At 40.5% G+C, this 14,908-nt stretch overlaps 1 protein-coding gene across 3 annotated transcripts in view; it reads left to right on the top strand.

The window, feature by feature from the left end:
- LOC311520254 (gamma-aminobutyric acid receptor subunit alpha-2) overlaps nt 1–14,908 on the top strand; it is a 356,749-nt gene that overhangs the window by 329,774 nt on the left and 12,067 nt on the right. For all 3 annotated transcript variants that reach the window (XM_084627589.1, XM_084627591.1, XM_084627592.1), the window contains 3 exons: nt 1,488–1,570; nt 6,247–6,390; nt 7,260–7,412. In XM_084627589.1, coding sequence (XP_084483715.1) covers nt 1,488–1,570; nt 6,247–6,390; nt 7,260–7,412 — 380 coding nt within the window. The remainder of the gene's footprint in view (nt 1–1,487; nt 1,571–6,246; nt 6,391–7,259; nt 7,413–14,908) is intronic.

Consider the following 14,908-nt stretch of genomic DNA (forward strand, 5'->3'; position numbering starts at 1 on the left):
TTTCCAAAAATCTCTGACTTATTTTTAAATGATTTTCTTTGAACAAATTTAATGAATTGTACTGATTGTGAAAGTGGACTCCATCTGCCCAGGTACAGTAAGGCATAAATCATGAGCCATAAAGCAATCAGGTACATTACAGTCTTCCCCATACAGCTCTGCCAGAGCACCTTAATCCTGATTTGCTGTACAGCTGCCAAGCAGTTACACTTCTGAGTCTTCATAAATAGACTGCTAATCATATTGAATTATGTGATGGTTTGAAGATGCATAGAAAAGTTTACTAGGAACTAAATTGAGGCTACCACCATTTATAGTATTTTCACTTGTGATCAAATCAATATTTGAATCCATGTTTGTATTAACTGACTGAAATGTCAACCGACCAGAAACTTGTCTTTAATCCTGTGCGGCAAATCAAAGAAAATGCTGTTTCCACCCAATTTGAAGAGATTAGAAAAAGAGGCAGCTAATGTAAACCGACAGATTATGCCAAATAAAACTAATCATGCAGTTGTGTACAATTATAAATCAACTAGTTAGAGATACATTGCTCCTGAAGCTGTGAAATACATGTCTTAAACTACTGTAATTTTATAAATTCAGAACTGGCTATTGTACATGTCTCAAATTACCATATGATTAATACAAGCCTTCTGCTTAACTTCTGACTATGAATTTTGAGAAAATAAAGCTAAAGGAAGCACTAAACCTATGTGATGGAAATTAAGGTGCATGCTTTAAAATAGACAGTTTTGTTTTTCAGTCTGTGATTACTAGTATTTATTCTTTTCATGACTTACTATAGCTAGAGATGGTCTGTATTGGGGACCTGTCCATTCATGCAGTTTAGTGTTGAATCAAAACTAATCCAGATTAAAACATTTGGAATAATTTCTTTCAGATTTTTCAAATTACATTTGTCCTTGAGTTTGATGTAAGCATGGTGCTCAGGACATTCTATGTATTTATTGTTAACGTTTTGGCATTAGTGTGTGCACTGTGGTCAGCTGAGGAATGGGGAGAGCCATTTTTTCACTTTCCATTTAAGAAGTCAAAAAAAACCCCAAATGTTCAGAGGCTAGTGGAGCATATTCCTTGAGCAAATCCAGCTATGCTTTATGTGCTTTTGTAACACGTTATTGGGAGCCATATAGCATGTGCCTCTGAATATTAAGAGAAGAAAATGACTATGCAGAACAACCTGCCGTTATATAATTTATGTTTTCATTTAAATGGCCTTTCCTCATAGTTTTGAGGTCAGCTGCAAGTTTTTGATGTGATAAATCAATGTCTTCTGAAGGACCACAAAAAAGTGAAGAAGCAAGAGGTGATTTAAATTTTAATTAGTTTAATATAACACTGCAACTTCATCACCTTAATCAGCTTCATCTCCTTAATCAGCATGAACTCTGTTCATTTTTTGTGGAATTGATTTTCTTGTCTTGTTAACTGACTTAAACATATAGTGGTGTGTTGCCTTTTAGGCTTACAGTCCAAGCTGAATGTCCAATGCACTTGGAGGACTTTCCTATGGATGCTCATTCATGCCCATTGAAATTTGGCAGCTGTAAGTACATAGCTAGAAGTATAGCTGTTGGCTAATGAATATCTTGTGTGGTTCAACATCACTTTGTTTCACAAATTGTCATTGCCCAGGTTTATTAGGCACAGAAGGTTATACTGTATCATGTATTTTGACATGCTGAGATCTTTTTCAGTGATCTATCCAGTAAGGCATTTGAATAATTCCTGGACTCTGCTTTAACTAAAAATATTATAGGGCTAATTTACCACTGCACTGTTCCAGTTTTATGCTAGTGTAACTCTGTTATTTTCAGTAACACAGTGGTGAATCAAGACCTGTGTGTATGACATATAAATATTGTATTTATACAAAGTAAACTAAAGCCTTCTAAACAAAGATACATATTCAGAAATATATCTATGAAGTTTCTAAAGATTCTAACTGGCATACTTTAGAATGCAGTGCATTTTCTCTCTTAATGGTATGTGTTTCATTCTTAGTCAGTGAAGGCTGCAGCAAATGACTTATTGAGATTAAAGTTACAGTATACATTTTGTAGTTTAATATGTAGGGTCTGATCCTGATCTCACACCACTTTTATACCAGCATAACTTTATGAACTTCAGTGGCATTACTCCTGCTATAAGTAAGATCAGAATCAGGCCCATATTTTATAGTAGCTGGGGCTTTTTAAATATTGTATCTCTCTCCTTGGTTTCTTGCATTTATTTTCCTTTAAGAGATAGCAGCAGATTCACTGCTGGGCACAAAACAGAAGGTGAATTTCAAGGGGTTGGTTACTGCTGTTTGATTCTCTGGCTGATTTCACACTGGCCTAATAGAGTACAAAGCAACCCCCACATTCCACCGGGTGGTAACTAAAGGGGTAATTTGGTTCATAAGCTAGGCAGTGTCAAAGCCCTGTACATGCCTCTGATGTGTCCCCTTCCCCAGGAGTGTATGGGGAAAAGACGTAGGAATAGGCTGCACTAGGTCCATGCCCTCTGGGATCATCTCCATGCGGGAGAATCCCCGGTTGGAGAGATACAGGGAGTTTTTATTGTGCCTGGTGAGGACTGAGTAGGGTCGACTCTTACAAGCCTACTTTGAATACATATCAAATTTCTTTCTTGCGGAAGTAATCTTTTGCTTTATATTCTAATTTAGCTATGTGTTACCCAAACTACGTAACATAACAACATAACCCCAGAAGTCTTACATAAAATCAACTAAGAAATAATAGCATATGGGTCTTGCAGCCAGTGCTGTCTGTGTGCAGAGAGAGCGCCCAGGATCTGGGGTACAAATAAATGCATATTTGCCAGGTGTAGTAGTAAAATAACAAGTTTTATATAGCAGTGAACTGGTCTGAAGACAAAGTATTATGAAAGGCTGAATGCCAAAGGGAAAGTATAAAACTAGAGGTAATCCCAAAACATGAAACAAACCCATTGAAATATATACTTGGACAAGGCTATCACTGTATAGCTGCACTTCATTTGTACACAGCGGTTTGAAACGTGTCTGTCTGGAACTGAATATGTGAGACTGAGTGAGTTTCTTCTGCTTTTTGGTAATTGAATTGTTCTGTGTCTGACAGTGGTAGTGCTTATTTTGTTTATTTGGCATCCTCCCAGGCTTCGGGTTCTGTAGGAAGAGGAAGAATTGAAACCTGTTCACAATATTTTCTCTTTTGAAAAGCTGACTCTCTTTTCCTGCAGATGGCAGCTCCCAGTGCTACAGAACTGCTGAAGTTCTCACACATCTTTGCGTATTCCCACTTTCCGTCTCTCTCTCTCTTGTTCTTACTCTTACTTTTTTCATTGTTTAATTTCTCTACTTTAAAATCATTTCTAGAGTCCCATGTATATTTCCGTTTTTAATGAGGGAGAGAAAACAAAGAAAAAACTACTGAATAATTATAAAAACAAAGCTGAGTGCTTGAGGGCCTGTGGTTTACACATATGAGGACAAATCTTCAGTTGGTGTAAATCAGCATAGCTCCATTGAACTCAGTGTCGAACATTACTGTCTGGAATTTCTGTATGAGGAAAGCTCAAGAGAGTCTGGCTATGCCAACTAGGGTTCTTGGGTTCTTATCACGATCAGCATTATTATCAAAGGGTACCGACGAGCCGAAAAAAATCAGAATGGACACTTAGGGTATGTCTACACTACAGTAGAAGACCAGTGACTGGCGTGGGTCAGCTGACTTGGGCTGCCAGACTATAAAATTGTAGTGTAGAATTTGGCTTAGGCTGGAACTGGGCTCTGGTATCCGTCCCTCTTGCAGGGTCTCGGAGTCTCGTCTCCAGCGTAAGCCCAAATGGCTACACTACAATTTTATAGTCCCGCAGCCCAAACCCTGTGAGCCCGAGTTAGCTGACCTGGGCTAGCTGCAGCTGTGCTGCGGGTCTTTTATTGCAGCGTAAACATGCATCCTCTGTCTATCACTAGGAGGATCATCAACCAGCAAGACTGTTGCAATATCTCTGCCATACTCAGAACAAAAACCAAAGTGAAAGAATCAGAGAAATCATAGGATAACAGATGATACCAGAATTGCCTTACTTCATGCTTCTCAATAACCTAACCCTAAATGGGAAGGTTAGGGACAAGACTGTAATGGTGATTTGTCAGGCAAGAGACTTCCAGCAGCATATATGTAGGAAGCTGGCAACACACTATCCTTCAGGGAAGTGTTAACAGTCTCTGCAATTTTGGTCTCTGCTAGATTTTATTAGCCATTAGCTCCTCCATGAGCGCTAGAGCTTTCTCAAATGAAAATGACTGAAACTCAGCTAGGTGATATGTTGTATTTCTTTCTCCACCTGCACTATAGCCACAGCATAGGATTTAAATTTACTTATCACTATCAGACTCTGAACATGATTTCTTCCATCAATGCTTTAGCCTCCTCTCTTCACGCCCCATTTGCCGATTGGGGATATCAAACTGGAAAAGTATGTTCCTTTCTTTGACAAAATAAATGTAAGGGACAGGATTATATTATTTCTTGAATTTTATTCCCCTTGGTGGTTTTATTTGGATTACATGGACAGTTTTTCTGAATCACTTGCTAAGTGTTGTGTACAGCTTCTATTATTGCAATGGAAATATCTTTCCCGTCTCGTGGCCTTTGTTCTGCACAAATCTCCCTCCTACTGTTTCCTTTGTACTTTCTCCCACTCTGCTCTTCATGTCTTGCTCAGTGCTGCACCCCAGGCTTGAAACACTCACCTACTTCTTGTATAATAAACAGCCCCAGGCATCCCATGCAGCAAGTGTTAAGCCAGTGTCCTAACAACACACAGAATAACACATTCACACTCTGTATGACCGCATCCACCTTTAAGGGAAGCTAGAATTGCTGAACATAATCATCTTTTCCTGTCTCCCAATCATTGAAGATGCATTAATGCTGGCAGTTTTAGTTCCTTTTATTTTTAGTTTATGTTGGCAGTGCTATTAGTTTTGCAATAAAGTTCCTGTGGGAGGGTTGGGGCTCCCCTGAGCCCCCAGAAGACCCCAATTTAAGTTGTTTATAATGTCCTTCCCCGTTTGCAGCTCATGAGGGGTTCTCCAAATAAAATCAAACAAATGAAAGAAAGGTCCTTTTCTCTCTCTTTTCCTTGAGCGAGAGGGGAATCAGAGTAAAAGAAAAGAAAGGCAAAGGTGGACTGTCTCTTAGGCAGTCTTTTGGGGTCACCCCTTTGGGGCTTGGCTTATCAGCTGGTATTGTGTCTTTAATTAGGGTCTACATACAGCTTCTTCTCTTAGGGTACCCTGCTTTTGAACTTGTCCAGGTGGTTTCAAGGGCAGTGAGGCCTGCGACTGTCTCCCTCTTGGTTGATCTGTCTCTGTGGTCAGCAGTCTCTGAGATGTAGCAATCTTCTTCCTGTTCACAACCCCTTCCTATGGTGGTGGTCCATTTTTAAGCTTCCCTGCTCCAGGCAGAGTAAGTCTTACAAGTGTGCCTGGTTAGTGCTGAATGAGCTCAGAATAGCTTGCTAGTCTCCTCTCTACAGGAGTAAGAGTGGGCCCCTTCATAGTGCTCCTTGGCAAAGTGGGTATTTTCCCTTTTGCTATCCTCTGAAGTGGACTGTGTGAGCAGCCCCAACAGTCTGCATGTCCCACTCCTTTCAGAGGGGCCCGGTTATGGAGTGAAATTTAAGGGAGAAAAACCAGGCCCAGAAACAGCAGGGCGCAGTGACTCTTGTTGCAGTGTTAGGCAGACCCACCATATTTAGATATGAACGTCAAACAAGCAGGAAAAGCTTGTAGCTCATTTCAGACTCCATAGATAAGCAGAAACAAATTTCCAGAAAGTTAATCTGTCCTACACATAACAAATCATTGACACAGGCACCCACTCCAATTTAGGCTTTAGGGCACATTTAATAAGTAATCTCCAATGAATATTTTTACAGTTTATAAACAGATTTTGCATGTAACTTAACAGCAATAATGTTCAGTTGGTTATATCAAAGAAAATTAACAATATATAGTCCTGTGCTGCATGTATACTGTGAGGCCAGCATACTTATATATTCTCAAGCAATTTAAATATTATTTTTCCCTATCAGTCTTAGACTATGATGGCAGTTTTAGGAAAATAATTAAATAGTTCTCCTAATTATTTACGCCCTGAAGTTGCAAATCATGAACACTTTTTGTTCTAAAATGCTGACAAAATATTTTCTTAATATTTTCCATAGATGCATACACAACTTCAGAAGTGACCTACATTTGGACTTACAATGCATCTGATTCCGTACAGGTTGCACCAGATGGCTCTAGATTGAATCAGTATGATTTGCTAGGCCAAACAGTTGGAAAGGAGACAGTTAAATCGAGTACAGGTTAGTAAAATGCATTGGAAGAAAAGGATAGTTGCTTTATTATAATAAGCATAAGATGCTGATGGTATTATGTCATTAGACTGCCAAAACCAGTATTGGCAGTAATAAGATTACTCCATTTCAGTAATATTGTATATTATGAGCAGCCTGTAAAAACAATTTGCTAATTCCTTGAAGCTTAATGAAATTACAAGTGGCAGTGGAGGTAAACCGTTCCCTATCGCCGTTTCCAAAAGGCTCCCGTGAAACCTAATATCAAGGGTTTGTATGAATCTTTGTAACTCAAACCTTGGTTAAGGTGAAAGATGGGAAGTGTCATTTTCAGTCTACTACCTTCATGGTATGATTTGATTTTTTTTTCCTCCTGGACAATGGATTATTAGCATTGCCTATTGGTATGTCCCACAGGCTCATACATGTAGTTGACCCTTGCATCTGCATAGAGCCCTATTGACTTCAGTGGGGCTTTGCATGTCCACCAGTATCTGCCCACGTGTATGAACATGCAAGATCACCAAAGGTCTTTGTCATGGCACACAGTTTTTTCTTTGTAAATACAGTATAAAAATTCACTTCTAGAATATATTGTGCAGGACAAATATTGGATCCAAGTTTGCTCTCATTGAACCCCATGACAACATTTTCCTTGAATTCAGTGACAGTAGGATACAGCCCACAGAGCCAAAGTCAAAAAGTTCATTTACATTCAGTAGGATTTTTCTGCCTAAATAGTTTTGTAGACTTCATCTACAGCACATTTGTTTCACATAGATTTACCGTGCTACCTTTAATTGCCAGGAAAATGAATTGTCTATAGAGGCTAATAGTTCATTTTATAGGGTTTTTTGTTTTTCTCTTTCACGTACTAGGTGAATATACAGTAATGACCGCTCATTTTCACTTAAAGAGAAAAATTGGTTATTTTGTGATTCAGACTTACCTCCCCTGCATCATGACAGTCATTCTCTCCCAAGTGTCGTTCTGGCTGAACAGAGAATCTGTACCTGCAAGAACAGTCTTTGGTGAGTATTCTGAGGAACACATGGCATGTGCATTAGGCAACTTCTGCAGCGGTCAGTAAGCATTTCTGAAACCAGCTGAAGCCCATTTAGTTCTTTTTATAGGGTGGCTTGCCCTGTATGGGCTGGAGAGCCTGGGGCTAGCAAACCCTGCTGACTGAAAGAGTGGAATCAGATGATTCCCCTATTAAAAGCACTCAGAAGTGGCAAGCATGTGTGTGCGCTTAGGGAGAGTAGAGACTTTCAGGAGCGAGCAGAGTCTTGGGATTTGGGACTAAGACTCTATCTAGGAAGGGCTGGGGGTGGCCTGCTGAGGCTGGGGAGACCCTGAGAAAACATGTTTGTTGGACTTAGTTTTATTTTGAGTTTACTTTTTGTGCATAAACCCACAGCCCAAGGAGGGTTCTTTTGACCACAGAAGAAGTCTGTGTAAGGGGCCCTGAAAAGGAGGGAGCAGAGGTGGGGTTCCAGAGATTGACCTCTGGCTATGAAGGGTGCTCAGGAGGCAGAAGAACTTGTTACAAAGATCCTTTCTGATTCAAGTTCATTATAGAAAGTGACAAAGTGCTGTTGTTTGTAGTCCATAGACCCTTCAGGTGCAGGCTACAGGTCTTCTGACAGCCCTTTCAGGAGAATTAGCATATGAAAGTGGCATACAGATATTTCCTTGACTTTTTTTTTTTAAGGGATCAGTTTGCATATAAAGTAATAAGGTTCTAATCTTGAATGTTTTCAAGTTAAATATTGTATTTATATTGAGGTTTGGTTCGGAAAGATTTCATCTATACTATCAACGAGTGTTAGTGTGGTGTTGGTGTATATATACTTCTAGCTCTATTTATAAACTAAGCAGAATGGAAGTCCCACTTCATTTCAAAATATTGCAGTGTGCGAACTACAGTTCTTTTTCTAGTGAACATGTGCTTTTAGGCCAAATCCTTCTCCTTCAGCCAAACCAGAATGTGATGCAAGGAGGGAGGTAGTGAATGAGTTCAGCAGCTGAGATCAAGGAGTTCTGTCTATCTAATACACTTACATGCCCTCTGTTACTGAAGTATCTAAGTTCCTCACAATTTCGAACGTATTTATCTGCACCCCGATAAGGTAGAGGAGGACTATTATCTCCATTTTACAGATAGGGAACTAAGGCACAGAGAGACTACATGACTTAGAGTCATAGAAATGTGGGGCTGGAAGGGATCTTGAGGTCATCTAGTCCAGCCCCCTGTGCTGAGACAAGACCGAGCATACCTACTCCATCCCAGAATGATGTTTGTCTAACCTGTTCTTAAAAAACTTCCAGTGATGAGTATTCCATTATTTCCCTTGGAAGCCTATTTCAGTACTTACCTATTCTTATAGCTAGAAAGGTTTTCCTAATATCTAACCTAAATCTTCCTTACTGCAGATTAAGCCCATTACTACTTGTCCTACTTTCAGTGGACGTGGAGAACAACTGATTACTGTCCTCTTCATAACCACCTTTAACAGATTTGAAGACTGTTGTTAGGTCCCCCCTCAGTCTTTTTCCCTCTCAAAACTAAACATACCCAGTTTTTTTTAATCTTTCCTCATAGGTCAGGTTTTCTAACCCTTTTATCATTTTTATTGCTGTTCTCTGGACTGTCTCCACATTGTTCCTTAAGTGTGGCACCCAGAATTGGTCATTGTACTCCAGCTGAGGCCTCACCAGTGCTAAGTAAAGACCATTACTTCCTGTGTATCACATATGACGCTCCAGTTAGTACACCTCAGAATATTAGCTGTTTTTGCAACTGCATCCCCTTGTTGATTAATATTCAATTTGTGATCCACTGTAACTCCCAGATCTTTTTCAGAGTACTATTGCCTAGCCAGTTATTCCCCATTTTGTAGTTCCTTCCTAAGTGAAGTACTTTCCATCTTGGTTGAATTTCATCTTGCTGATTTCATTCCAATTCTCCAATTTGTCAACATCATTTTCAATTCTAATCCTGTCCTCCAAAGTGCTAGCTTGGTTCCATACACAAATTTTGTAAGCATATTCTCCACTTCATTGTCCAAATCATTAATGAAAACATTAAATAGCACCAAACTAAGGACAGACCCCTGTGAGACCTTGTTAGATGAGTCCTACCAGTTTGATAGCGAACCATTGATAACTACTCTTCTAGTATAATTCTTCAAGCAGTTGTGCACCCACCTTAGAGTAATTTTGTCTAGTCACGAGGCTGTGACAAAAGCCTTACTAAAATCAAGATGTATGACACCTACAATTCCCCCCTCCCTCCCATCCACAAGGTCATTAATCTGGTCAAAGAAAGGAATTAGGCTGGTTTGGTATGATTTGTTTTTGACAAGTTCATGTTGGCTATTCCTTATTACCCTGTTATTCTCTAGGTGTTTACAAGTGGATTTTTAAAATATTTTGTTTCACTATCTTTCAATGTATCAAAGTTAGACTGGCTGATCTATAATTCCTTGAGTCCTCTTTGTTTCCCATTTTAAAGACAGGCACTATGTTTTCCATTTGTCAGTCCTTTGGGACCTCACCCATCCTCCGTGAGTTCTCTAAATTGATCAATCACTAATGTTTCTGAGATTGCTTCAGATAGTTTCTTAAGTACCTTAGCGTTCAGAGTTCCATTTATGTCCTGCTAGTGTGATTTATTGATTTAGAAGTAAACCGTGCTTATGAATAAAAGGGAAAATATTATTACCCTTTGAAAATGAGATCACTTATTTGTCTAATATGGAGTTAGATGCCTACATTTGAAAATGTTAGCCAAGGTATTTTATGTTTCTGTAAGAATATTTCTTCTTTGCTATTCCATAGATATAATCGAGTATCTTTATAATAATATTTTCTACTAGCCTAGCATGGCATTGCCACCCTTACTTCTGTGCCGCTGATAGTGGCAGCACTACCTTCAGAGCTGGGCGCCTGGCCAGCAGCCGCTGCTCTCCGGCCACTGAGCTTTGAAGGCAGCAGCTGCCGTTCTGTTCGCTCTGCCTTCGCAGCCGAGTGGCTGGAGAGCAGCAGCTGCTGGCTGGGCGCCCAGCTCTAAAGGCAGTGCCGGCATCAGCGACAGAACAGAAGTAAGGGTGGCGTGGTTCAGAGGCAGATTAAGGTTTCCTGGGGCCCTGGGCCAGAGCAAGTGAGGGGCCCCTCCCCACCCCTTCTGTCTGCGGTGCCCTCCCCTGTTCTGCCCCTTCTGCCTGTGGTGCTGCCCACAGCCCCACCCCTTTCTGCCCTTTCCCAAGGACCCTGCCCCTGTTCCACCCAGGGGCCCCCAATTCTGCCCACCCTACAACCTGTTTGCTCCTTTCTGCCCCCCCGCCCCCCGAGCCCCAAGACTAGAGAAGCTTTGTCCCTGCACCATGGCCATGGGGCCATAGTGGGGAGCCAGAGGTCCTCTAGTCCCAGGGACGCAGTGGGGGTCCGGGTGCTGGGGCTTCCACTGCCACCCGCCACGGTTCTGCAGGGGACCAGGGTCAGGGCTCTGGGGCTCCTCCCTCCCCACCTGCCTGGCGCTTCTGCCAGAGAGCTGGGTAAGGCACAGGTGCTTCCCCTGCCACCCCGGAGCTTCTGCCAGGAACGGGGTCGGAGTACAGCAGGCTTTCTCTGCTGGAGGCAGGACTGGGGGTTGCTGGGGGACTTCCCTCATCCCATGGCTTCTGCTGGGGACGGGTGGGGTGGATGCTGCAGGGGTCTTCCCCCATCCCGCGGCTTCTGCCGGCTATAGGATTGGGGGACACAGGGGCTTCCCCTGCCCCATCCGGTGGGCAAGAGAAGCCAGTGGCCTCCCAGTTGGCTGAGGCCCCTGGGCCTGGGCCCAGTGGCTAATCCAGTGCTGTACCCGTTGCTCTGGGAGGAGTGGCTACGGGAAGACTAAGGCAAATTTTGGGGTGGTACAGCTCCTGCGAGCTCCTCTAGCACTATTCCAATCACCTTCAGAAAAGGCAAAGTGAGGAGCATCAAAAGGAAGTTGCATATAATGTTTTTGCACTTCAGCTAGCTTTATTTACTGTAGTAGTTATCCACATGTCCAGTGTATTGAGGGCAGTCTCGAGTATTCATATTTGTACTAGAAATTAAACTGAAATGAGTTGATATTGAATTCTAGGACATTGTGAGTCCGTCTCCTGTACACTGAATAGGAGAGGGAAGAAAGGCCATCCAGTCTGTCTTTTGGGGCCAAGGACCATTTGATGCTCATTTCTATGCATCAGTACTAATTTTTATTTTTATTTGATTTCTGATTTGGAGCTACATCTGTTAGTTCATGCATGTAATGCTAAGATATAGATAGGGTTCAGACTAATACAGAGCTTCTCAAAATGTTTACAAGGTGGAATACTTTTTAATAGCAAAATTTTCTCCTAAACCATCTCCTGTCCTATATGCAGTAGCGTAAACTACATTCCACTCCCATTGCAATCATATAATATCCCTATTGCAGATACACTACTTTAAAAGAATCACTGCCCAAGTGCAGGAATGGATAGGAGATGGGGCTGCTGCACAAGTATAAATGAGGGAAGTATTTGGCCTGGAAAACCTTTATTACTGGTTGTGAGGCACAAGAAAGGAAAAAACCAGCTTGGTTTTCAGATCACAGATTGGGTTTGCAGGGCTGACAGTTAGAAAAGACATCTTCATACTTATAAACTAAGTATATTTGACATAAAATCATTGAAACATTAAACATGAAATCCCACAATGTCATTTTTATAGACTAGAACCATATTTTAAACAGTAAAATTAGAAAATGCCAAAATTAAGGTTTTGTCTGTCACTGTTTGTGGCCATCTTACAGTCTGACATAAAAGAAAAGAAGCGTTTCTTGCCATTGATTTGGTGCCATATCTGCAACATGATTGAGAAAGGGTTAGGATATTATTGCCTGAGGTCAGGTGTAGTTGGAGACTGTTCATCTCCTTATCAACCTTCTCTCTTATGAAAGAGTGATTAGTCATTGGGCAATGGTTATGAGGCCTGTTGAGTTGGTAGCATTGTTCAGACTGTTGCATGATTGAAGGCAGGAGACAGCTTTCCTCAAAAGAGGTGTTGTCTGTGTTACTTACCAGAGGGCCCATCCACTCATGACTCTCACACCAGTGTTACACCAGTGTTTCTTCTCTTAAATTAAAACTTGGGTAATGGAATGGAAAATCAGACCCTTAATATACTGTTTAGAGCAATATGCATTCTATGTGCTTGCTAATGTACAGATGTGAATTTTCTTCCATCTTTGTATAGTACATGAAATATATGTGCTTCCTTTTACACTAGTTAGGCCTGATTCCTCAGCATTACTGATTTTTTCAGTCATAGTAGGTCCAACAGTGAGAAATAGGTAAATTCTCTTTATACAATGCTTTGCCCTAGGGGAGACCTTATAATGCAGAAGGTTTTTACATTTTCATTAATCCTAATAATTCAAAATCTGTTGTCTGTTGATTGAAGAACAGAATGCCACAGATTTCCACATTGGAAATCTGGCATTGCAATATAAATTCTCTTTATTTTTTTCAAAAAGAAAAGGAGTACTTGTGGCATCTTAGAGACTAACCAATTTACTTGAGCATGAGCTTTCGTGAGCTACAGCTCACTTCATTGGATCACATTGCATCTGATGAAGTGAGCTGTAGCTCACGAAAGCTCATGCTCAAATAAATTGGTTAGTCTCTAAGGTGCCACAAGTACTCCTTTTCTTTTTGCGAATACAGACTAACACGGCTGTTACTCTGAAACCTACCTTTATTTTTTTCTTCATTCAGTCCAGGTTATACAAATGTGATCACTTGGACATCATTCAATTTATTGAATAGATAAATAAAAGTCCAGAAACCTTCATTAACAGCTGTTTGGTGATTTTGCAATTTGAATAGGGTTTGGGATGCAAAGTGTGCAGCTGAACATTTTAGAGGAACTGGCAACCAGTAGCAGTTTATAGGATGTAAACTAATGACATTTAAAACAAGACTAGAAAAGGTCACCAACAAATCTTGAATTAGAATTCTGAAGAAGCCAATGTGGCTTCAAGAAAATTAGTCTTCTCCAAACATTATGAATTAAACAGAACATTGTTGGCTGCTGTATATATTTATAGAGGAGTTCCTGTCATCTTATCTTTGAGAAGCAATTACTTCATTGATACCTGTGTATAATGAAATTGATTTATCTTAATTACCTGAATAGTAGTACAGTTTGTATGTATTACTTCTGAGTTTAAGGTGTGGTGTCCCCTTCTCTCTTTTGGGGAAGGAATCAAAAGTAATCAGCAAAGTTCTTTGAGCCAGATAATAGAAATCTAAGAAGGGAAATAAATGCTTGAACAAGCATTTAATGCATATTAGCATGTTTTCATAAAGAATTTATTCTGCATTGCACGGTGTACAGTGGGATAGCTCCCACCTGACACAACAGTATTGCTGTTGATTTTGTAACTATTGCTACCTCCCTAATAGGTGGATTCTAAAAATAGAAATATCTGATGTGTGGCCTGATGCCTGGAAACTATGTGCAATAAGCAATAAACTTCTAGAGAAGTCCTCTTAATCACTGCGGGGAAGAGAAGAATGGAGGTTTTCTGCCTAGCCTCCTTTTCCCTTCACAATCCTCTCAGAGAATGAGATTCCTTGCTTAGGGTCTGATGGGGGACAGAGACAGCGAAGGCAGAAGGGGACTGAACAGACCCACTCTCTGCTTCCTTTCCTTTCCCAATGGTGCTTAAAAGTACCTTGCCAGTAGAGGAAACATACATGGTGGAGCCCCATTCTGCAAAGCCTGGACTACTGATTTCCAGTGATGGAGGATCTTGCTGAGTTTCTGTCAGAATTCTCCATTCTTTGTTTGATGCTGATATTCCTTCCTGTAATCCTGTGAAGTTAATATTTATTGCTGCTCTTTTAGGGATCTGGTTTTATTTCCTCTTAGCAACTGTAACCAGTTATAACAAATATTTTTGTTTGTAATATTTGAATTGTGAGCTATGAGATGCTATTAGTAATTCTTTTTTTGTCACTGAGGCTCTTTTGACTACATGTCAATATTAGTGTGGATATATTTATCTCTGGTATGTGTACAACTTTGTATTGTTTCTTATCCAGAAGAGAGACACATTTTTAATGGCATTCCAGAGATGGAAGAGTTAAGGGTGCCTGAGTGTAACTTTGGTGACTCTGGTTGGGTAGGGTTGATTTACTAGGGGAATTGTTGGTGTATTTGTGTCAATGGGTGGATTTATATTGGTATATGGCTTTTTTCTATATATCCTGTTTTTTGTATTGTTTTGAGTATGGCTTTATCTTCCACTATTGGGGTTTCATGAAGCGCAAAGTATTTTTGTTTGTTTTCCCTGTTTTGTTCAGTGTTTAAATACAAATAGTAGATCTGAAAGTTTCAATTAATTTGTCGTACTATAATATTATCCGTTTTACCTCAGTGAGAAATTGACCAGCTTACCTCACTTAATAATTGTATGTGGAAGTGAGACAGCCACTAGCAAAGATAC

This window comes from Lepidochelys olivacea (genome assembly GCF_965140295.1).
Source record: "Lepidochelys olivacea isolate rLepOli2 genome assembly, chromosome: 4".
Taxonomy (NCBI): Eukaryota; Metazoa; Chordata; order Testudines; family Cheloniidae; genus Lepidochelys; species Lepidochelys olivacea.